Raw genomic sequence first — 25,722 nt, 5'->3', positions numbered from 1 at the left:
CCAATTTCAAATATTTTTTCTCAATTTTTTTCCCTTACTGACAGGTTAGGGTTAGGGATTGTTTTGGTCTGGGCACAGCTAGTTTTCTTTCATTCATTATGAATTTTAATAGCCTATAGCAACCAACTGGAAAAGGTATTTCTCAAAAATATGTCTTTAATGACAGGTTAAGGTTAGGGAATGTTTTGGTCAGGGCACAACTTAAATTGCTATAGCATTTTTTTGTTTGGGATTAACATTTGGTATGTATTTTCTAAAGATAGAGTTAACACAGTGCTGTGGTAATAGCCTATAGAAAGCACTTCCGTGTGCCCATCACGGAAAACAATTCCGTGTCCAGGAGCACGGAAAACAATTCCGTGTCCAGGAGCACGGAATTTTGGCAAAATCCGTGCTCCTGGACACAGATTTCGTGTCCTTAACATCCGTGTCCAGGAGCACAGACTTTTTGGAGATCAGGCTGCAAGGAATGCCAGATGAATTTCAGGAAATACAGTACTGCTTCTTGGGTTGTTTGGAGTGATTCAAATTGAATCCAATCTGTGTCGTATAGTACACTTCAAGGCATTCTGTGAATGTGGTGCAGATAGATAGACAGTCACAATCAGGCAAGCAAACTAGGCAATCGCTTAGGGTCCCCTGACAACAATGACAACTTTGTGAGTGTGGCAGCAGCATGTCCCTAAATTCAACAACTGAAAAGTGCAATGATACTGCGACCGAAACAGGGCCCCTCCCCAGTACTTTGAAGAAGGGAAAAAGGGAACCCCAAGTCCCTGTGTGCCTAGTGCCCTGTGTGCCTACAGTGATGTAGTCTACGTAGAACGCGGGTATACGGAGTATACCCACTTCAAAATTTCAGGGATTTCAGTATACCCACTTAAAATTGATTGATCCATTATTTAGAATGGCATAAATATTTACAGTATACCCACTTCAAAAAATGCTCAAATATATAGTATACCCACCACATAAAAGTAGACTCTCTAAAAATGTTTTTTTTTCCATTTGTTAAGCACTTTGAGTTACATGCCTTGTATGACACAGTGCTATACAAATACAATTATTATTATTATTACTACACCACTGCCCTGTCTCTAGTCAGGGGGAGTCATGTTCTAGTATTTCACCATGTCGCAACGCATCTCGTCAGCCCTGAAATCATCTGACATGACTGTGCGCCTGTGGGATGTGTGTGGTCGGCAGGATGATATGCAGCTTAAGGGACATTACTGCTAAAACCAAAAGGTCAAGCACTGGCACTATCAGTGGTAGACATTTTCACAGATTTCAAAAGCTGACAACTGATTCAAGATTCAAGATTCAAGATTCAAGATTAGTTAATTACGTCTTATTATAGGTTTGCCTATAAAGAATAAAACATTTTGTGTTTTTTGTGTCCTCAAAAAGAAAAAAGATTAAAAAAATTAAACCCAAAAAAAGAGGGGGGGGGGGTGGAAAAAAGTGCAAAGAAAGTGCCTTGTTGTCTTCAGCATGAATTCAGTAATCTAACTGCTTGGTGGAAGAAACTACTTTGGAGTCTGGTAGTGTGAGATCTCAGGCTTCTGTACCGTTTCCCAGATGGTAATATAGAAAACAGTTCATGGTTGGGGTGACTAGGATCAGCAAAGATTTTTTTTGCCTTCCTGATGCTCCTTCCCTCGAATAGCTCCAGTATGGAGGGTAAGTCACAGCCGCATATGTTCTGAGCTGTACGCACAAAACTCTGAAGAGCTCTCCTGTTGGCTCGGCAACGGTAATGACAAGTAGAGCGTGTTCTGGGTTGGACGGCATCATTACAGGTACACATGACGTCCTAGATGAAAAGCTGTAGGATGTTGGTTTGTGGGTTTGTCTGAAAGAATGAAGACCCATTATCACAGTACGGTATACATGTAGTACAGTTGCCTAAAGTGCAGAACAGTGACGTCTCTCAGGAGTCAAGTGGCAACAATTATCTCCTGAACACGTGGCGATGCCTGCTGCAATGCTCTGGTTACATTGTACTCGCCTGGGAGACTGGAGATTAAACAAACAAAGAGGATGAAGCGCAGTGTAATGAGCATTCCTCTGGGAATCAGTTATTAATGTTCTTTTCTCCCCTCATTTAAACCTTTTGTTTATAATTGTGTTAGTTTTTGAGTTGGACGTGTTTGTTGTTTGTGAAAATGTCCTGTCTATCTGTCTGTCTGTCTGTCTGTCTGTCTGACTGTCTGACTGTCTGACTGTTAGTCAGTTCGTTTCTATCTGTAAAACTGTCTATCTGTGTATTATTTCTTGTGATGACTCAGTGTAATGTTCTTTTCTCCCCTCATTTAAACCTTTTGTTTATAATTGTGTTAGTTTTTGAGTTGTACGTGTTTGTTGTTTGTGAAAATGTCCTGTCTGTCTGTCTGTCTGTCTGTCTGTCTGTCTGTCTGACTGTCTGACTGTTAGTCAGTTCGTCTCTATCTGTAAAACTGTCTATCTGTGTATTATTTCTTGTGATGACTCAGTGTAGGTTCGTGCCATGCCAGAAGCAGGCTGTTCTCATTAAATGTCATATATTCAGCTCCCGGTCCCTCTTAGCTTTGTCCCAAATGTACTGCATGAGTTATGCAACCACATCATCCAGGGAATATTAAGTGTTTTTGTTCATTGATAAAGTCACATGTCCCTGTCTCTCCACCATTACAATACCCTTGAATGCACAGCATCCCTCAGAAATGTAAACAACACAGACTTGGGAATGAAGAATGAAACCCAGCTTGGAGCTCTGTTAGGTTCTTTTCCAAGCTAGGCGGCACTGGAGAGAGTGCTTATACACGTATGTAGGGCTGTGTACTTTTATTTTATTTTATCCGTGTATACCTTTTTTTTTAAACTTTGTGTTTTTATATTTTGATATAGACCATGCACTTGTGCCTGATACAGGCCTAAATAATTGAACTGAATTGAAAAGTTATAAAGAATGAAAAGTTTCATTTTTGAAACCTGTAAAGGCGCTGTAATAATAATGTGGCAACATTTAAGAATAGCATTTTTTTAAGCTTAATTAAAATAAAAATAAAAAACACAAAAATAACAAAATTATTTAAAAGTGTTTGTAAATGACTAAGGAATACTATGATAATATTGGTAAATGTGTAAACATAAAAACTGGCCTACGGCTGCACAGTGGAGTGAGCATCATCTCCTGCTGGATGAGTTTGATGTGTTTGCCATCTACATCCTGTGGTTTCATCTCTCTTCCTCTTTAGAGGCCAAACTTACAAGCCTGCTGCAGCTGTATAGTGTCTGCTTCCATACTCATTTATTATTTAGTTCGTTATTTACTAAGAGTTATTATATGGTTGTGACGTCATCGGTCAAATGCTCCATTCATTTCAACGGGGCTCCCCAACGTTCGCACGTCTGTTATTTTTCGATAACGGACGGGTTGGTCTATAACAGACCGCTGTCAATGGCAACAAGACTTTTCACTGCTAAAGCGACTTTTCAACAAGACTCTAATCAGCTGCTGTGATAGACAACACCTGTTGTCCTGGCTACCTAGCTGTTGCCTAGCGGTGTTCCACAACGGCACTGTTTTGTTTTGTGCAGCAACAATCTTAACATTAAATAGGGCTAAAGAATTGTCCCCGCCATGTGTGAATCATTTAAGTATATCCATATAATAAGCGGGTTAACTTTCGGCGAGTCGGTCGCTTTGTGGAATAGCAGCACTTCAGAGAGAACAAGACCCCTCCGCTCCGCGTCGGGGTCTAAAGATTCTCTCTGTCGTGCTGCTATTCCACGGTAGCGACCTTCTCGCCGAACGTTAACCCTTACTTAATGCATGATTTACTAAGTGTTCATACAGCTTTAAAACGTGTTAACCTACCTGAAATGCAGGAAGATTGTATTAATAAATATGAATAAATAAATATGAAAAGCTTAGAAGCATGACGTGCAGACAAAGCGTCTATGTTTTTGAAAGAGGATGAAGTCCACTGAGCCATGATAATGAGCACTCAAGCACCTGTGTGCTTTTGTTACAGGCAGGAATTTCAATTATCCTTTTTTCCCCTCAGAAAATTGGATTGGCCCTTTTTGCCTGGCTAAACATAGATTAATGTTCCTGCCTTTTATTTTCACTCTGCTCTCAGTGCACACTCTAAGTACACTGTAGGTTAACACTCACACACGCACGCACGCACGCACGCACACTCACACACACACACACACACACACACACACACACACACACACACACACACACACACACACACACACACACACACACACACACACACACACACACACACACACGCACACACACACACTGTCCTCTGCTTTGAAGTGAGACACTGGGATGGGCCAGCAAACTGAGGCACCCCTTAATGTTCGCTACAGTGTGTGCATGCGTGGGTGGGTGGGGCTGTGATGGTGTTAAAAACAGTAATATAGGGAAGTTCAAATGGCAGCTCATTTTTCGCGGTGCAAAACCTCATTTTTGAGTGTTTTTAAGTGTAAGAGTAGTGTGAGAGAAAATGGGGGCATATTGTACAAACAAAGAAATGCTATAAAACATTTGTATTGCCCATTGACCAACGCATGGTAACGTGCTGAAAAGAGTGTATACGATAGCCTGGTTGTCACCGACGGTGAGGCTCTAGAGCAGTGTTTCCCAACCTTTTTGTCTCACGTAGGCCTACCCCCTAAACCTCTTAGTTGTGCCATACCCCCTAATTCATGTTCTATATCGCTTTCTCCGCCCTTATGTGACTGCCCCATTCATTTGATATAAAAATAAAAATACGTACCCCTGGTTGGGAAACACTGCTCTAGAGCCACACACACACCTTCAGTGAGAACCAGGCTGGTATATGATCCTCTTGTCCGCTTTTAGGTCCCACTGGTCATTACCCAGAGAGCCAGACATGGACAATCCCTATACTGGGTATGGATGGTATGCAATCAATATTTCAGTGAACCCAGTATGGGAATGGATGGAAATGTTTATTTGTGCACTGATTTGTGGGGGAAGAGTTGGAGTCTATGCAACTTCAATCAGGGGAATCAAATTTTCAATGAGGTACACTGTTAATTTGCTCTGTGGAGCTGCCAACTCATGAGTTTTTTTTTGTGGGAAGTTGTTGTGTTGCTATGGCTCAGTATATTAGATTTGATTGCATTACATCCAACTTTATTGTCATTACTCAAGTATTAATGGCCAATGTGGCTCTTCAACTACTCAGAGGTACAGACCCATTTGATGTGATAGCCTAAATGTTGGTCTACACCAGGGTTTCCCAAACTGGGAATATCCAGTATTTAAGTAGTTTTTAATTGGATGGTGAATTTTATGCTGGAAAGGTCCATCTGGGGTGTAATTTAATTCCTAGACTATTGGAAAAGAGGATTCCCCAAAACAACTGTGCATAATGTGCAGTGAATGCGCAGTGACTCCATACTTGTGTGGCCATCACCACACCGAAATATTTGCTTAGGGGGTACGCGAACCACTTTGAAATGTACAAGGGGGTGCGCAGGGAAAACAGTTTGGGAACCCCTGGTCTACACAATATAAATGACAGCATTCAATTCCCCAAAATCTCAAGTTAATCAAAATCACAAATGTGTATTACATTTTTATTTAAGTAAGTTATGAATGACACAATGTTCAACATAATAGGCTAGACTACTAATAACATTACATCAGAACCCATTTGCCTTGTTCCACCGCTTTGTAATGGTTCCTCCTCTTCTTTGAATGCGTGGCCAGTGTCTTATCTTGCTTCTTTTTTCATTATTTATTATTCAGCCTTCCAATGATCAGATCGGCATGATGCATGCATGCAGCTTGCTCCAGCTTGATGATGCTTGATGCTTGCTCCAGCTTGGGGTGAGCCCATGGAGAGCAGATGGTTGCAGCAGCTAATGAATCAGCCTCACCTGGAAACAATATGCACGGGAACCAGTTTATATTTTCAACCATGCCTGCTGTCTGTACTACTATTGCCTGGAGTACAGGCCACCTCTGCTCGCTGTTCTTGGGTATTTATAGACGCTATTGCCACAGGGTGCATAATAATAATGGCTCATGTGTATTAAACAGTGAAATGGCACAAGGAGCAATGGCTTTATTTAGTAATCTGGGACATCTTGTGTTTTCACTGTTACATGGCATTAGTTAAATGTGGGGGAAATACTGAGATGAGTTTTTTTTTTCTGGAAAGATTTTTTAAATGATCAGCACTGTTACTAAGAGATATGCTTTCTGAACCAACTCTTTTTGCCTCTTGGATTCTGTGGAAACATATAAGCTGTGTCAGCCTTTGAGTAATGTGAGCATCAAAAATGCAATGATTATAATGTTATTTTTTTCACCTGGTGATGGTAGCACAGCCTGTTTGGCTTTTTCACATATCTTGAAGAACTTGCTCTGGCAAAGACCCCAATAGATTTTACACATTTTTACAAGCAATATCAACGGCCAGTTGTTTGCAACTAGGGCCTATACCCAAACACGTGAGGTCCATGTACCAAGGCAAGCTGGACCAGGAAATCACTTAGATCTCTCCATGGACTCGTTCATTATTTATTCGATCTTATAGGTCTCATGGGCTCTAATGGAAGGGGCGTGACTTAGGCTCTCTATGGGGTGAACGCGGTCAGTGTGCACAGCTATTCTGTTACTAGGCCCTATATTCCACATCATAATACCCCTGGGTCAAGGGGTCGTCCATGTAGGCTTGTCCAGTTGTTTTGACATCTTTTTTAGTCGTTTCCATATTCTTCTCGTTGCTGTTGCCTCCTTGCTGTTTGTTTACTTGCACAGTATAAGGCTGTCATTATGGCGTGTAACTTCACAGCGCATCTCCATGCTTGTGCCTATTGCCGCCTTGAGTGTTTCCTACCCTCAGGGGGATAGCTGCCACTGAAATACCAAATTGCTGTAAAAACCGATGCGGTATGGGTTTCTCACACTGGCACGGATGACTGTCCAGAATTCTCCCTTTTTGCTCTCTGGGGACCTTCCCTCGCTCCTCCCTCATCTCTCATCCCTCAGACTCATACAGCACTACAGTAGAAGCACTTGCGTTCCAATGAGGAATCACTTCTCTTGCAATATTCAACAGGGTTATGAATGCTTGGTAGGCTATGACACTTGCCTCCTTCGTTTTAGAACACTTAACTGTGCTGCGCTGTGCTGTGCTGTTCTGCTCAGCATTATTCACCTTCTGTGCTGTGCTGTGCCGTGCTGTGCTGTGTTGTGCTGTGCTGTGCTGTGCTGTGCTGTGCTGTGCAGTGCTGTGCAGTGCAGTGCAGTGCAGTGCTGCGTTACTCGTTTGCTGTGCTGTTCTGTTGTGCTGTTCTGTACAGCATTGCTCTATTGATGTGTTGTACTCCTCTGTGCAGCTGTTTGACCACCGCATGGCCTCTGTTGGGCCTCGGGAGTTTTGTTGAGCTCTCTTAAGGCCAAGCGAATCTGATGGGCAAGCAGAAGGGAAACCTGGTTTTATCATGTGAAGGCCTTTCCACTCAATAGCAATACTACCCTACAAAGTCCCTACAAAAGCAAAGTGCAGTAACTACGCCAACAATGAAACAGAAAAATGCCTTCAAAGCCTTGGTAGCCTATTAGGTTGGATATTGTTTACCGCAAATTTGACATAGCAACATTTGTAAAACGGGTCACATTTGGACCATAACTCTTTGTTACAAGATAATGGAGGTGTTATGAGGATCATTATCAGTCTAAACTCAATTTTGACAAAATGTGTAGTTACTGCACTTTGCCTTTGTAGGGCAGAATAGCTGGAGCCATTGGTGTGAGGTGAACTTCAATAAACACATACTGTCTTTCCTCGGATTAATGGAAAACAAGCAAACATCAAACAAATCACTACCAGGGGTGAATGCTTTCAAGTCCAAACACAGTGTTCTATTATTATCCTCAGCAATTACTGCTTTGATGCAATGTGGTATGGCATGCACAATCAAAAATGTGCAGTGTAGCGGCCACAAATCTGATTGCCTTCCTCTGACCATCAGCATGCCAGCATCATATACAGACTGCACGCACACAGTCCATGACTCTTGAGCTCGGCGCTTCTCATTCCATCAAGTAGGTTATGTGCTGTGAGAAAGCACTTTGTTTTGCTTCACTAATACATCATATGCAATCATGTCCTAGTAGCAATCCTTGAAAGGAACAGCACTTAAAGGAACAGCTCACCATTTTTGGATTTTTATTTTATTTTACAAAAAACAAAATGGTACCAAATGGTCCCATTTGGTTCAATGATACATGCCAAGAAGTAATAGGCTATCATCAGAATCAGAGAATGACTGAAAGAACTGGAGAAAGGTAATAGCCTACTACTCAAGGCGAAATGTGTAATATGAGCATTTTTCCAAAAATGCGTTATTAATGTATGTTGAACTAAAAACAGGATATTACCAGGCAGCTGTATAAACATGTGGCAGTATTTCAGACATTGATATTTATGGGGTGAAAAAGGGCAGCTTGCATATGCACGCGATGTTCGATATGCGGTTGTTGCATGCATTAGTAGAGCACAACTGCTTCCATGAGTAGGATGGTACAGCCTGTCCTGTCCTAGCCATTCATCATTATGCCCGTTATTATTGCCCGTTAGTGCTACAAGGCCGCGTGCAGTATAGTGTATGTTGTGGAAGAGGGCTGCATCCAGGATAGTCTAACATCCAGGATGGAGCTTGTAATCATCGTAAAGCAAACCTTCCTTTCTCTGGTGATAGTTTCTGTTTATATATATTTTATGAAATACAATATCAGAACTACTCTCATCTTTATGCCTTTGAAGCACTGATACACCGCTCCCATCATCATCATCATCATCATCTCTCTCTCTCTCTCTCTCTCTCTCTCTCTCTCTCGCTCTCTCTCTCTCTCTCTCTCTCTGGCTGATACAAGTCATCTCAAAAGTGATGAGGGGGCCCACTGGAATTAATTAAAAACACTAAACATCTAAAAGCATACCCGCCTCGCTTTTTTGAAGAGCCTCTGAAATTCTGTTTCTTCAGACAGATGTCTCAGCAAGCTCTTTCAATTGCAGTCAAAGTACGACTGTGTGTTCTTGAGACTGTTTACACCACGAGTCACCAATTTGAGTCACAATGTTGACTATTTCCTTGGATGTAGACAGCCTTGGCAGGTCACCTTTTGTTTGACTCTAGAACCCACGTGTTGCTGTGAGACTCCTGTTGTAGTCTTTCATAGTGTTGCTATGAAGCCTATAGGCCTATAGGTCGCCTTAAAGCATCTTCTCAAACATTTATGTCTTTACAGCCAAGATATTCTACATCCCAAAGGTGCATTTTACCTAGGTCTAAATTAATATCAATACTCCCATAAAAATAGAGAGAGGTGCGACACAGTTCTCTATCAGAACTGAAGAAGCTTTTTTGGATGAGAAGCATAAATGGGAACATTTTCGTTTCACAATAAATCCTTTAACATAGATTAAGCTCTGTCTAACACGAAAAAATAAAACGAGATGTTTTAAAATCAATACCTTTAATGTGTATACTGTTTCCATCCATGTTGAGCAGAACATACCTTTTTGAATTTGATGTAAATATCAAAGAACAGAATTGTTTTTGAAACTACTCTGCCTAATACACACAATGCTTTTGTCCTCTGAGGTTAAAATTACCAATTTTTGATATTACATTTACACATATTCTTATAGCAATTTCAACACATTTTTCACAAGCTTCATTGCGTACATAGCTGCATTTTCACCATGTTTAGCCATTTAACACACGGCTTAAGCAGAGTGGATCCCATGTTCATTTCATGATCACAAAATGATGTCAAACACCACCATACTGTATATTACACTGAAACAAAGGTGGAAATGAACTGCACCACCACCCAGCAATACAAAGCATCTTCAAAGAATTATAAATAAATTCATCACAAAGGCACAACTTGACTGCACTGAACAACAACATATATATCAAACACATTTTTAAGCCGACAATTTAAGGCAATAGGGATACATTGATCCCTGTAGACATTCGGAGGTGAATACAACCCACACCCATGTCTGACTCATACAGTACCCCTACTAGTCAAACTAAGGAACTAACTTTACCTCTGGAGGCCATATTCACAGAAAAGTCCACCAGAAGCTTGCTATGCACTTAGACAAATTTACATAAATGTTTATTATGAAGTTGTCACTATGTTTGTTGGCACTCAGCCTTCATCAGAGAGACTGTACGTACAAATGACACACAGTATATTAACACTGGTCACTTGTAAGCACTAAAAGCATCACTTTCAGAAGCAACACAGATCTGCAGTATAACATCTGTCAATGAAACCAAAACAAAATCACAAAGAAAGTTAATTATGTATGATTTCATACAATAATAAATCACAACAATTCATTACAGTGCTGTAATTGTAAGTAAGATTTCCCAACGATCCTCATGTTGTAATGTGTTCCTTCATTTCTCCCTATCTCCTCATCCTCTTGTCACAGCATGTTAGAGTCACTGTGAAATGGACAGTAGTAGTAAGTAGAGATGCACCGGATCCGGTTCTGGTTCCGGATCCGGCAGGATAATAGGGTTTTTCACAGGATCCGGTCCGGCAGGATCTTAAGCAGTGGATCCGGTATCCGGCATTTACCTAAAAATCAGGATCTGGTGCTTCTCTCGTTTTTACGTAGCCTATGCTTTTCAGTCAGTCTTTCACAACAACTATCACTGCATGGAGTGAAAGCCCTTTGGAAGTGGCCGTTGCAGGCAGTGTGGCAGTAAGCCAATGAGTCTAAAAAATAGTTTGAGCCAACGTGTGCCCACGTGTGCGAGTAGACTATATGTTTCAACCCTTTTGTAGGATCCGGTATCCGGTTCCGGATCCGGCAGGATCTTAAGCAGTGGATCCGGTATCCGGCAGGATCCTAAAAATCAGGATCCGGTGCATCTCTAGTAGTAAGGCCTATGATGTGTGAATGTCGCAATTTCTGAGCTCAGTGCCACCATAAGATTTCCAAAAATCTCAGCAGACAGCATTGCCTCTAAAGGCCTTTATCCTCCTCCTCAGCATCTCCTCTTTCTCTTCTTCCTCCTCCATCTCCTCCTCCTCATCCATCTCCTCTTTCTCTTATCCCCCCTCCATCTCCTCCTCCTCATCCATCTCCTCTTTCGCTTCCTCCTCCTCCATCTCCTCCTCCTCATCCCTTCAGTGTTGATCTTGTGTTGAGTCACCACATTAGCGTAGGATACTTTTCCCTCCCAGTGAGTGAATCTTGCCGTCAGTTCTGGCATCCCTTTTGGTTTTCCTCATGTTATGTGCAGTCATTCCTGACACATTGGTTGGTTTGTTTTTCTTTTCCTACAAAAGACCTGCCAGGAGCTGTGCAGAGCTGGACTGGTAATGTGGCATACAGTACATTGTGTTTTCCCAGTGGGTTGATACTGTTGTCTTTTTTTTTAAGGACTGGGCCACAGTTTAGAGGGGATGGCCCTTGCGATCCATTTTCAATACTATGGACAGTGGACTGAGTCAAGCAGCATATAGTACAAAAGTATAACTTGCATGTGTGAGGGGCCAGTTTAAAGGGACACTGTGTGAGATTTTTAGTTGTTTATTTAAAGAATTCATGCTGCCCATTCACTAATGTTATCTTTTTCATGAATACTTAACACCACCATCAAATTCTAAGTATTCATTATGACAGGAAAAATTGCACTTTTCATACATGAAAAGGGGGATCTTCTCCATGGTCCGCCATTTTTAATTTCCAAAAATAGCCATTTTTAGCTGCAAAAATGACTCTACTTGGACCATACTAGAAAATATTTGTTTATTACTTAGTAAACTTTCATGTAAAGATCAAATTTGGCAATAGGCAGCCCAGTTTCAATGAGCAGCATAGTTGCAGTACCTTTTTTGTCCATTTCCTGCACAGTGTCCCTTTAAGTATACAAAAATGCCTGGCTGCTGTTTCAGTCCCAGTCCATCCCGGGAGCCATGGCAGCATGAACGTGTAGGCTACACACTGACATCACTTAGCCCCAGTGTCTCTGGCAAGCCATAGACATCAGAGCAAATCAAACGTGCTGTGGAATAGTCAGGGAGGGCAGCCAAAGAGTCACATCATTTTACTTTGTTTGAAAGTGCACGGCACTTAGTCACCACACACCCTTTGATTCTACACCATGCTTTGCTTCATTTCCGTTATCCGTTTATTGATATTTTGGGATGTCAAATATGCTCATCGTTGACTACTAGATTTTGCTGCATGGTACACTCGAAGCAATTTTTCAGCTTTGAGCTTCACTCTTATATATACTTAGATTGTGAGGGCGCTGGCCAAATGTATACAAGGTGAGAGAGAGAGAGAGAGAGAGAGAGAGAGAGAGAGAGAGAGAGAGAGAGAGAGAGAGAGAGAGAGAGAGAGAGAGAGAGAGAGAGAGAGAGAGAGAGAGAGAGAGAGAGAGACAGAGAGACAGAGAGAGAGAGAGAACTGCCATGGCTCTTTCATTTAGCAGTCTTTTCAGTCAACTAAAGGAATAGGCCTAATAGCTGTCAAAAGTATATATTGGAAATATACTGTATGTCAGAGCGCTGGTGTCAGAGGTTGACATCACAGGTCCAGAAAGCAAAGGCCCTGCCACATATTTGGCCAGTTCAGCCAGTTCAGTCAACTATCTTATCCCAGGCACAGAAGATGAGCTAATTGGTGAGGTGACTTGGGTTGATAGTTCAGACAGAGGGCAGAAGAAATACAAACAAGGCAGAGAGAGAAAAGAGATAGAAAGGAGGGAGGGAGAAAGACAGAGCTAGAGAAGGAAATGAAAAAAAAAACTGAGTGCATATAATTGCCTGTCCTTGTTCTATACAGTCATGTCTGCATCAGAAGTCTGGAGCTTCATGTCAGAATTCTGATGGTACAGATCTAGAGTACTGTGTCACAGCACTGATGGTCATCTGAATACTCTGGTGGAGATCTGTGAAGCTTGAGTGTAAAGGTTGTGGCTGAACCTCCCTCGCTGGTTAGCCTGATGTCAATGGCTCCCTGCCCCTCTCCACACCCAGTCACTTCAGCTGTGAGAAAGATGACAAAGGGAGCACATATAAAAGCATGAGTGGCTGTCCTTGATCCTTTTGTCCAAGGATCATGACTTTCCACTATAGGAGTAGGGTCACAACAAGAAAAGCTGAGATCTGTGTAGGAATTCAGAAGTCAGAGTTCTGTGGTGGAGATCTTTAAAACTTGAGCCCTGCATTACCCTCCCTCTCTGTCTTATCAGGTCTAGCAACAGTTGGTTGGGTTGTTGCAACCGCAACAGCACCTCCCTGTTCCCCTCCACACCTTGTGACGCCAGCTTAAAAAAGATGACAAAGGGACCATTGTTTGTTGTTGCTGTCCTTGGTCCTGGCCATGGCATTGCGCTATAAGAATAGGCTGCGTCAGAACTCTGACGTTGAGTATGAGTATCGCCTTTGTCAGAACTCTGTTGTGGAGATCTGCGTGACTTCAGTCTGAAGGTCCTGTGTGACCCGCCCACGCAGGCTCGCCTGCTGGCCCGACGGCAACGGCAGCTCCCTCCCGACGCCCTTCCCTCTTCCGCTCCCCCGCTCCACGCCTAGTCAGGCCGGCGGCCTTTTGCCAGACCCCGACGGAGCACCATTGCCACCACCACCACCACCGCCGCACACGGACACGGGCTCCTGGGTGGCGTTGCGCGCGCGAGAAAAGCTGCTCTGCTCCAGGCGCGAGCGGAACGGCAGGCAGAAGTCGCGGAAGCAGCGCTTGAAGTTCTCGTCCAGGAAGGCGTAGAGCACAGGGTTCAGGCTACTGTTGGTGTAGCCCAGCGCGATGCTCAGGTGCCAGCTGGCCACCACCAGCGGGTTGCTGGTGTCCACGTCCACCAGCGTCTTCACCATGATGAAGATGTGGATGGGCGTCCAGCAGACGATGAAGGCCGCCACCACCACCAGCACCATGCGGGTGATGCGGCGCAGGTTGCGGTCCTTCTCCTTGGAGCCCGAGAGCAGGCGCACGCTCTTCAGCCGCAAGATCATCAGGCCGTAGCAGATGGTGATGACCAGCACGGGCATCACGAAGGCGAAGATGAACACGCAGATCTTGGTGACCGTGTCCCAGTACCAGTCAGGCTCGGGGAACCTCAAGGTGCAGATGGTTATGTCTGTAAATGAGATGGGAGGGGAAAAAAAACATTTTAATGTTACGCGATGAGAGTGCAGGTGGTTATGCCTGAGAGGAGAGGACATAGGAAAGCTAGATGGAAAAAAAAACTTTTTTAAGTTGAATGTTGTCTGATGATTAGAGTGATTAGAGAACACAAGGTCGCAATTAGCTACTGAAAATGAGGATTGACTGCGCTGGAGGTTTCTTTGCCAGATCGAAACAGCCATTAGCTTGTAAGTAAGGGAGTAAGTAAGCGCGCAATTACATCAATAAGTGAGTCAGTCAGTAAGTGAGTACAGAAGCTCTCACTCCACAGAACATTTACATCCGAAGTGCTTCGAATAGAATAGAATACAATACAATACTCTAGAATAGAATACGGTAATTTAAAACATGATATGAAATGCAAAGTTTGAGTCAGAGCAGCAGAAATGACAGACAATAAATGGACAAATGACAGAAATCAGGACAGAAAATAACCTAGCAGACTAAGGCACTGTATTGTTACACTGGTGGCCCGGGTTCAATTCCAGTAGGCCTACAAGGTCACTTATTGATCCTCTATTAGTCTCCCCCCAATTTCCTGTTACTCTCTCTTACTATCCTTCCGAATAAAGGTTTGAAAGCCCAAAATAGATATGGCTTCAAAAAAAGAAAAGAAAATAGCCTACCCTACATTGCTAACAGGATCAAATGGACAATGGTAAAGTAAACATCCCTCCTTACAGAAATCGGTCGCTGCCAATTGCGAGCCGGTTAAGGTAAGTGTTGAGTGTCCTTCTCCACGAAAAGGGCCTAATGGGACCAACAAGCTTTTAGTGTCACCGTGTGCTTATAAACAACAGTTGCTGTTTCAGGCTAACCTAAAATAATCCCGTCCACCAGATGCTGGGAGACCTTTTAAAACATGGCACAGAGCTTTGACCTAGCTCATGCTGTGCCAGTTTGTTGACCTTATATGGCTTTGGTGTTGAATTAAACAGTTAAAAGCTATGGGATTAAGAACATTCAGGAATTCAACCCAGAACATCTGTTTATTAGAAATGCTACGAAAGCCTCTCCATCATCCCCAAGTCCAGTATCAGCACAACATGACTGAATCATGCACTTTTAGGATTACATCTGTCATGAAACACGCCCACCCCCCAACCACACACACACACACACAAACCCTACCCACTGCATCAATAACTTTTTCAACCCAACGATAGAGAGGGGAAAAGGGGGAAGAATGTGTACACTGCTTGCAAAACACTTCAATTATTAAAGATAGCATCGTTTCGATCATAGAGCTTCTTCAGGCAACTTACAAGAGTTTAAAGATAATGTCAGAATAAGTTAAGGGGGCCTGTCTTACTTATTCTGACAGTGTCTTTGAACTCCTGTGAAATGCCTGAAGAAGATCTTTGATCGAAACATTATCTTTAATTTAGTAAGTCTTTTGCAAGCAGTTTTCAAATCCTTCCCCCTTTTATTCTCCTAAAGTAGGCCTACTTTTTTTATTTGGGACATGTTGATTATGTGCAATATATAGGCTATCAAATTTATATGATGATATCAATATTACTGTCAAATAATATAAAGTTTCAAAATATCAAGTTGAAACAATATTTTTGTCATTTGTCAAAGGTAAGTTACGCTAAATGCAAAACATTCCCCTCCACTTGAGCCATTGTGAGCACAGAGTAGACTCGCTACCCAACACTCCTGAAAGCACCACTGTGTGCTTCTCTATGGCCCCCCCTCCCCTCTCACAATGCTGAAGGGAGGGAAGATTGTGAATTGTTTAGCACAATGATTTGTCTCAAAAAGAAACATTGTATAAAAAAGCATGATATCAATATTGACTGAAATAATTGTGATATCAATTTTTCTCATAATCCAGCAGCCCTACCAGCTGATATATTTCTCTATGATGTGCATACCAGGGCTTGACATTAACTTTTTCACTTGCTGGCCATTGTGGCTAGTGGTTTTCCCAAGTCACTAGTCTTTCAGCTATTCTACTAGCCAAGAAAACGATATTGTTTCTTTTTTCTTTATCATGACACTTTGCATCTAACCTCAGTAGATAACGTACTAAAGCAAGAAGATGAGTGCACAGCGAACACGAAGTAACTGAACTTTTCCTTGAACTTCTACAAACAATTGCTACACAGGGAACAAAGTGCAGAATATAGGCAATTCTGATACGCCATACCATAGAATAAGCTACCTGCCTATTGGATAGTGACACTGAAATTATTACCAGCCACAGACAAGTTTTACCAGCATTTGGCCGGTTTCCAGGTGCCAGTGTCAAGCCCTGGTGCATACCCTCCACTACACATAAACCCAAAGTTACACCCAATTCTCCTCAAGGCCAAGAGCTCAAATATTACTTCCATAGCTGCATGGTGGAAAAACATGGCTCAAAAATAAGTCATCACTCATATGTGACTAGTCAGCAACACTGATATCATTCTGATATCTCATAAAACACCAGCACCTTTGTCCCCTACAGACAGTCACCCATGATGACCATGATGGCCACATACATGACAAGAGTGTATAGGAAGGAACACTATGGATACTGAAGACTCTCCATCTTCTACCAGCCCAACCCCACACAAGTCAATCATGATCATCCTCCATCTTTGTCCACCCAGGGACTGCAGATGGAAATTAGCTTGTAAGCTATAATCTGGTGCAGGTCATCTCTTTACTTCTTGTTACTAATGTAGGCCCTACTTTGCACATAACAAACGAAATAAACTAAACTAAACTAAACTAAACTAAACTAAACTAAACTAAACACAGGCATTACCAATGATGGATGCCGACAATTCAATCATGCTAAGTCATAATGTATTAGACAGACCATGACATTACCTTGGTCCACCACAGGCACGGTGACGGCCATGACCATGATGGGCACCCCGACGGCGGAGGACAGGATCCAGATGCAGACGTTGATGACCTTGGCCTTGGTGGCGGTGCGGAAGTCCAACGCCTTGACCGGGTGGCACACGGCGATGTAGCGGTCCACGCTCATCATGGTCAGCGTGAAGATGCTGGTGAACATGTTGTAGTAGTCGATGGCGATGACCAGCTTGCACAGCGGCTCGCCAAACGGCCAGGTGTTCATCAGGTACTTGGCGCTCTGGAAGGGAAGCGTGCTGGTGGCCAGCGCGTCGGCCAGTGCCAGGTTGAAGATGTAGATGTTGGTGGCCGTCTTCATCTTGGTGTATCTGGTGGGGAAGAGGTGTGGAGGAGATGGTTGATTTTTTAGTTCATTCAGAATTGTGTTATTTCGCAGATAAATGTTAGTGTGGAATTTGCGAATTCGGGCAATATGAAGTTATAAAGAGCAGCGTGCTGTAATAAAACAAAGAAATGTTAGTGTGCAATTTGCAAATCATAAAATATGAAGTTATTTAAAAAATGGTTACACTTTAGCCTACTTGACGTGTCACTGCATTACACATTCATAGCAGCTGTTATACACTTTGCATGAATGAGTCATTACTGTATCGTAAGACATTCATATCAAACGTTTCCATAGGCATGGAAGACAAAAGGACAGCAACTTGTCAAAATCAGTAATCATTGAGGGATCCGAACAAAACCCGCAATGCTGCTTTGTTTTATTTTGACAAGTTGCTGTCCTCCCTCCACCAGATTCATGAAAGGTTTAGTATGAATGGGTCATGAAACAATCATGAATGCTTCGTACAGACTTTATAACAGCTACTATGAATGTGTTATGCAGGAACCCAAGTAAAGTGTTACCAAAAAAACACTGTTTATGTAAGATCAGGGTTGAAATTCAATTCTGTTTGAATTGAAGCCATTGAATAAAAGTCAACATGAACACGCCTATTTTTTTTGCTCTTCTGAGAACGTCATCCTCAGTCGTACTTTTGGCAACAGCACTTAACATGTTATATAACTGCCTTGATGATTTCAGCGAAATCAACTTGTGTTAGCTTGAGAACTTCCAAACAAGTTCACTCTATTGCAATCATTTCACTCAGCTGTCACACACTGTATGATGGGAGAGAGAGAGAGAGAGAGAGGAGAGAGAGAGAGAGAGAGAGAGAAAGAGAGCGAGAGAGAGAAAGAGAGAAAGAGAGAGTGACAGAGAGAGAAAGAGAGAGAGAGAGAGAAAGACAGAGAGAGAGACAGAGACAGAGACAGAGAGAGAGAGAGACAGAGAGAGAGAGAGAGAGAGAGAGAGAGAGGGAGAGAGAGAGAGAGAGAGAGAGAGAGAGAGAGAGAGAGAGAGAGAGAGAGAAAATAAATGGAAAGAGAGAGAGAGAGAAAGAGAGAGAGAAAGAGAGAGAGACAGAGATAAGTAGAAGTATGTATGCCCCCCCACCCCCCACCCACCCATCAGCCACCCTGTGCATGATAGTGTGGAAGCACTTCAGCTCCAGACTCCAGTATATGGCAGACTACCAGTGGTCTTGTCTCCTCAAAGTGAGTCACTCACCAACGCTGCTATGTAATGACTGCAATCAGATGCTCACTGTTTTCACACCACTCACTTCAAACAAGACCCACAATCTTCCCCAGCACCTGCTCATTTACGCCACACACATTGCAGACAATAAACCACCTCCCAGACTGCTGGTTATGCAACCGCTTTGAAGCACTATCATGCAATTTGATGTGTCCCACAATTATGCATATTATGTATACGTTAGTCTGTTTTGCATTGAAGTGCTCAGAAAAGGCTTAGACAAGACTGGTCTGAGATGTTGCTTGACGCCTTGGAGACACTTCTTATGCTTCCCTGGTACAAGTTACATCAGATCAACAGTTTTTACTATCACAATACATCTTTTATTACAGGTATTTACATGTTATTTACTGTGCATAGGCTATTATACAACAGTTAGATCCGGTCAAACAATTTTACGATATCTGACTGTATTCTTATCTACATGTCAAACATGTTGTCATAAATATGGCATTTTGTAGCGACATCCACCAGAAACAGAGCATGTACTGTACAGTACAAGTGCTTTATTGCCATACTATGTTGTCCTATTTGCCACATAGTAAGAAGCATGCTCTTCTTTGTGAATGCACTTTAATTAAAAGACGATAGAGCAGTCTAAGCCCAGAGCCACAATGTAGTGGTTTATGGACCACCCATTTCCTCCATACATTTTATCACCTGTAGCCTCTTTTTGCTGATAGGCCCACCAGCGGCCCCGTTCAGCCTTTGCCGAAATGACTCAACTACACCATAACAATATGGCTACGACATTACAGAGAGCCTTACAGTGAATAAAAAGATTAAGATTTGGTCGTTGCAATTTTGGTGACAATAAGGTTATAACAGGGGCTCTGCGCAACACGTTTAAGCCAATGAGAGACTCCCCTCTAATCTCAAATTCAACAGCATCTTAATATGAACCATTATCATCCAATGGTGATTTACAGTGATGGCTGAAGATTGTCTTCAGGCCAGAATCTGAAAGGTAATTGCCAATCTCAGCTAGATATCAGGATAGACAAAGATATTAAACCCATGAATATCAATGAAATGAAAGTAGAGAAGACACAGATACTCCCTGTGTCTTCAGAGTTGTTCTTTTCTACTCATCATTGACCTGACACTTTACATGTTTTGTCCTTTAATTTCCTAAGGGATGTCATGTGTTTTTGTATGAGCTGAAAGGGGGGGGGGGGGGGGTTCTGTGTTCACTGAAGCATGTATGGGGTTAGGGAAAGGTATTTCAGCTGACAGCTCAAGAAAAACAACAAAAGCTGGCTGATCTTAAAAGATCATGCATACAAAATCCTTCTATATGTTGGGTATTGTTCATGTGAGTCCCTCAGAGTGACCCATCAGCAGTTTGAAGCCATACGTACATCCCTTTTTTACAGTAAGAGCCTGTGTGACGGAGGTCATCTTGCACCTGTTCACCCCCCTCGGGGATCGAACCTGCATCCTCGTCAACTACAACGGTTCGGCAATGGGAGACACAGTACGATACCGCTGGGCCAAGAGACTAGTCTCTCGGCCCAACGGCACGAGACTGTATGAGGCTATCGGAGGGAGGTTTACCAACGTTCCACGCCAACTCTGTGCTAGTTAGCCTCCGTTACACCTGCCACTATAAACAATCATCACAATTAAAATAGATCTCTATGAGTACACTCTCAAATCTCAGCATGAATGATTCATGGGGTCTTGCTTACTGTGTCTGTGTATTGTTTTCTTCTCACATACGTCCAAGTGTAGGACACGTGGCTATCCCATGTGTTTTCTCACAAATCCCATGTGTAGGAGTGTTGCAGAACATCTTCCCTACTGCGGATTGATTCCAATGCCTCCCTTTGAGAAGCATATTTTTTCCCTAGTTCTAGAAATTTTACTCAAATATTCTACAGCTCACATAGAACGCTGTCTTAAATCACGTTGAGTGTTTGTGACATCAGAGTGAGAACTCCGAATTTTGCGTAAGTTCTGAACACATCTATGTGATGGTGCTCCTCAGTGGGCTAGAGACAATTCCTCTTTGTTGGGCCACAGTACCCCCACAAGCCAAGCTCTAAGTGATATCCTTGGGAATCATTCTGCGAGGCTTACTGACCCTGACCTAACCTCACCCTCTCTGCGACAAAGCTTTAGGGAATTGTGTATAGACATTTGCCAAGAGTTATTGTGGTGGATTCTTTGCCTTGTCTTTTCTATTTTTGTTTGAAGCTTAGTGCTTTCAGAATTACCCCTTGAGCTGGCCTGTAGCAATGTAATCAAGCCTCCTTGCTTGACAGATGCCTGATAATGGTGTTGAGCCCTCTGTCTGACTCCGTCAGTCTACAAATGCATCGTTTCATGCTCTAAGTGCAGTCTACACCTCTGGCGTTACTGGCGAAAGCTTTTGTGTTTCTGCTTTCTTTTGAGAGATGCAATTCAGGCATCAGGGCCTGTGTAATTTATCATGAGGGCATCGCTAGGTTGGCATTTCCCTTGTGCTAGCCTGTAGCAACAGCTCTCCTAACAACCTGCACATTTTTATTTGTGCATCCTTTTTAAAACTTAAATGGGTTGGTGGGTTGGTGGATATTCTTTTTATTCCTTCTAAAGGCTCAACTGGTGACAAGTTCATACATCAGATGTCTGTCCTGGATGTTTATTGTTCTTATAGCTGTCCCTACTCAAATTGACCATAAAAGTGGACAACTGTAACCAGTGGTACAGTAGGCCTACATGCTAACGCTGCTAGTGCTCTGTGGCAATTGCTCTGATTTCTGATGTCTGAAACAGATTCATAAAATTAGACAGCACCCAGAATGTATTGTAGAATAACAGTATGCCCTGAGGATTTAACCTCTCATTATTAAAGGGTCTTTATTACTTCATTTGTTTCTTTTCAGTTGCTGCATTGTCTGAATAATATAGCCCTTGTATACAGCTGCTGTGTTGTGTGATTGAATGCCCTTTGACCTCCGGTGACCTCACTAGTCTCCTAGGAGACTCCGTAGCCAAACAGATGAGGAAGAAACATTCCAATAATACACTGCAGGAGGAAAAAGCTATTCATCATGAAGGTTTTCCCCTCTATGTGGTTCATAATTGTACCCTTTTAAACAGACAATTATGTTAAGCTCCCCATGGTGAGGAGTAATTAGAACCAACAAAAATGCTTTTGATGGCTTACCACAGGTGAGCTACAAATGAGAGCAATTTATCTCAATGCTCCTGCAGATAACATAGTTAGCTCCAAGCATTTGCCGCAACCATTATCTTACTTTAGTTCTCAGATTAAGATATAGTCAATTGATATTGATGTAATACGGTTTGGCCAATGCCTTTCTTTCTTTTTTTTCAATCCAAGTTCACGATAGTAGACAATCGAGTAGAGCAGATATGCTTAATCTGTTCTGAAGGGAATCCAGTTAGTTTGAGAGCACCTAGGCGCATGGCAGGGAGCCAGATGGCTTGCAGCGAAATTAGCTGACACATTTCTGCGCTGGAGTGTTTTGTTTTAGATGGCAGTGTGCTGCAAAGGGTAGAGTGTGAGTGCAACAAAATCAAGCCTCATACATTATGTGCAATCAACCTCTACCTCCCTCCCATATCGCTCTCTGCTCTCATGGGATTGGTTTTAGGGTAAAGGGTAAAATGCACTATGCAGACGAATATTAAACAACAGATATGACATTTGGAGAAAGGTTATTATAGACATTACAGGGAGTTTTTCTTCTATCTTTTACTGTGGGAAGATATTTGGTGAATAACTCACGTGGATAATGCATCACCTAAGGCAGAGTCTCCCACTCAATAAGATCCTCATTAGGCAACAATGTCAGGGGTTCACAAGAGGTGCAGCAATCAATCAGCTAACACGTTTTGGGCATTTCAATCGCCACTATCTAGTTTTTATTTATTTGTTTGTTTGTTTGCTTGTTTGTGCAATTGAAGAAAGGCCACAACTTCACCATTCATTCTGTCGACCACTTCACCATTAATTCTGACTCTGTGCTTTATTCTTCTCTGTAACCCTGGGGCTGGCTCACTGAGGAACACTCCTCACACGACTTAAATTAAAGTGTATGTGAAAGGTTATGGACAAATCAGCCGCATGGGCAAATCAGATAGGGCCTACCAGCTTTCCCATTCCATCACGCCTCCAAGGGGATGCTAATTGGCAGGATTGGAACGAGAGGTGGGACTACCAAGGCAAAGGAACCTGTGGTGTCCAAACCAAAGACTAATTTGTTTAGGCAAATGGCAGCGTAAGCCTAGTGTTACAAACAATCGCATCAAGATAATGAATTTGGTCTGTGCATAGGTCACAGACATACAATGTTTTCTTTTCCCAATCGACGTAACACTACCATCCTCATCATTACAGTTTTTGTAAAAAGCTGTTTTTCACAGAACCTTTCACACAAATACAGCAACCTTACACCAAATCGGAAAAAAACAACAAAAAGTTCTGCCAAAACAGCAAAAGTTACAAAAAAGCACTTAAGCAAACAGGAAAAAATAGCCTTAAACTCAATTGTAGGCCTATTATAATTCTGGATTAATAGCCCCAGGGCCATCTTGGCTGACACGTGGGGGGTGGGGGTGGGGCATAACACCACTGCATCCCTGTGGCCATCCGCTGCAATTTCCTGTAATTTCCGGCAGAAGGACTTAGAGCTGTGTTGAGACAGGGAAAACAGGCTAACAGTTGACTCTTCTTCATGGGAGACAAATAGTGATTCTTCAAGACCCCGGCAGCATCACGCAAACCAAGCCACAACCACAGACGGAGTCAAACTTCATTTGCTGGACATCCCTGTGGATGCCAAGTCGCCTACTTCAGCATCATCAAGCATAAGCCAGACAGACAGGAGGAGCGTGCACACAGAGCACACCAAGCATCTGGCCTCATGCTCCCTGGAACATAATTGAGGGTGCCCATGCAAGCACTACTGATGTGGCACGAAAGGAAAGTTCTAATTAATTTAAATACCTCTGTATAGAGATGAATCATTATAGGCCTATATCTCACTAAAAAGTTTTGCCTCATCCTCTTGACTTGACCTCATCTCTTCCGCTCACAACTATTCACAGGTAGCCTAGAGCTCTTACTGTTTTTGACCAATTGAAAAGCATGTGTATCAAGGCAAAGGGGAATAAAACATAAGTGTCAGAAAGATTTTACTTATGTTCACTTGGCACAACATCTGGGGGTATAACTTGTTGTGGTAGGTTATTTTGCAGCGCAACAGCTGATTGAAAGTGTCCAATTCCCTTCTAAAGACATGAGCACAGCAAAGTCAGTGGTGTGCAGTCACCGAACACATTGCGTAATATCTCAGATGCTACCTCTCCACATCTCTTCGTGTAAGCTTTGAGACGTCTCTTGTGTCTGTTGTGAGGACATTCGTTGCATTAATGAGCATAACTTTTGGTCCGCTAATTGCGCTAATTGCGCTGCATGCGCGCAGTCGGTGTCAGTTTCGTGTGAGGGTGCTTACCTTACCACGCCGTACATGACCAATATGTTTCCAAGGAGTCCCACAACGCAGATCACCGAGTAGAGCGCCGTGATACACACGGCGATAATCATGCCAGAAGCGCTTTTCCTGTTCTGTGAGCCGACACTGCTGTTGGACACCAGACCGAAGAAATCATCCTGGGTAACATTGAAAGGGATGACAGAGTAGATGTCTGCCAAGTCAGCAGGGGAGAGAGTTGACTGATCCATCTCTGTCGTGTCTGTCTCCAATCTATCGGTGTTCCCAGCACCAACTCGGAAAAAAACTTTGCAAGCGAACAGAAATCAGCCTCGACGTCGTTATTACCCAGTTCCACTTATCCAAGTTCCTCCCGAACGCACAAAGCTTAAAGGTAGAAGTAATGGAAATTTCGCCAGGCTTCGCTCCGTGAGAGGGGGGTCTGCCTCTCTGCACAACCCACGCAGTTTATGCGAACACTCTCTCATGAGTGCGCACTTAACCACCTAGTGGGTGCGCGTGGCTGCTTGGTATATTGTTGCATTACAATAAATTGGTCTCCTTTCCTGACGTCAAAAATATACAGCGAGAAAAACAAATATTAAATCAATTTTAAACAAATGGTCTTTAAAACAAATTGGCCTGGTTTCTGCCTCTCCCATTTCCAAACATTCATCTTTGTTGTGCCGGTATTCTGTCGATATGAGGAGAGAGCACATATCAAGAGCACACCGGATAATTGGACTGTTGCCATTCAAAATATTTATTTCCGGATAGTCATTGATCAATAGCCCATGTATTGTTTCGGTTGCAGTGACAGAATGAAAAAAACTATTGATTTTTCCGCTGTTAATCCTACCCTACTGCCAGCACTTAGGCTGTGGTCTGTGGTCTGTTTTTTTTAGCCAACTCTAGCTCCCTCTCAACACAGTCCATATGACTTTGTGACTCCTGACATGGTGGGTGGGGGACGGGTGCAAAGGGGTCAGTTCAGTTATCCCATGCCCATGGAGAACAGATGAGGGGGCAGAATTGGGTCCCCAGTGTATGCATTGTATGAATGGGAGGGGGGGGGGAGACTTTAGGCGACTTTATCCAGGGCCTTGTTGTGCAGACTGAAATGTGGTTCAGGCTCCTAGCCTGGTTCTCACGCAGACCCTTTGTGTCATAATAGTGTCATGAAAGTGTCATGGCACAGTTATGCATATCCATGTCAAAAACATTTTATGACTGTTGGGCTGAAGTGACAATAGTCATAAAATGTTTATGCCATGGACATAATGTTTATGACTTATCTATGACTGTGTCATGACACTATTATGACACTGTAATGACATGCTTATGACACCGGCGTCAAGTAAATTGTTACCGAAACATCCATCTGCGTGAGAACCAGGTTAGTAGGCTCCACCAGGGTTCCCCACAGTTTATATGCCTCTATTTTACTGAGGTGGGTTATCTTAGCTGCTTTGCTCAAAATGCTTTACATTTTCATTCAAGCTGTTGCATGAGTTGTTCTTGTTCTTGCTGCTTTCTGTTGGCCTCACATTTGTCATTGGTTGCCCTTTCTTGAATTGAAATTGCAATC

At 42.8% G+C, this 25,722-nt stretch overlaps 1 protein-coding gene across 1 annotated transcript; it reads right to left on the bottom strand.

Moving 5' to 3' along the window:
- Window positions 1-6,741: 6,741 nt before the first annotated feature.
- Window positions 6,742-24,385, bottom strand: oprd1b (opioid receptor, delta 1b). Its single transcript, XM_063199855.1, has 4 exons — window positions 24,156-24,385; window positions 17,055-17,413; window positions 13,684-14,181; window positions 6,742-6,782 (listed from the first exon to the last, which is right to left on the bottom strand). Exons 1-4 carry the CDS (start codon window positions 24,383-24,385, stop codon window positions 6,742-6,744), a joined length of 1,128 nt encoding a protein of 375 aa, XP_063055925.1.
- Between the last annotated feature and the right edge of the window lie 1,337 nt (window positions 24,386-25,722).

Source organism: Engraulis encrasicolus, chromosome 5 (genome assembly GCF_034702125.1).
Source record: "Engraulis encrasicolus isolate BLACKSEA-1 chromosome 5, IST_EnEncr_1.0, whole genome shotgun sequence".
NCBI lineage: Eukaryota > Metazoa > Chordata > Actinopteri > Clupeiformes > Engraulidae > Engraulis > Engraulis encrasicolus.
Note: the sequence above shows the minus strand (reverse complement) of the source record. Positions and strands in the feature narration are given on the sequence as shown.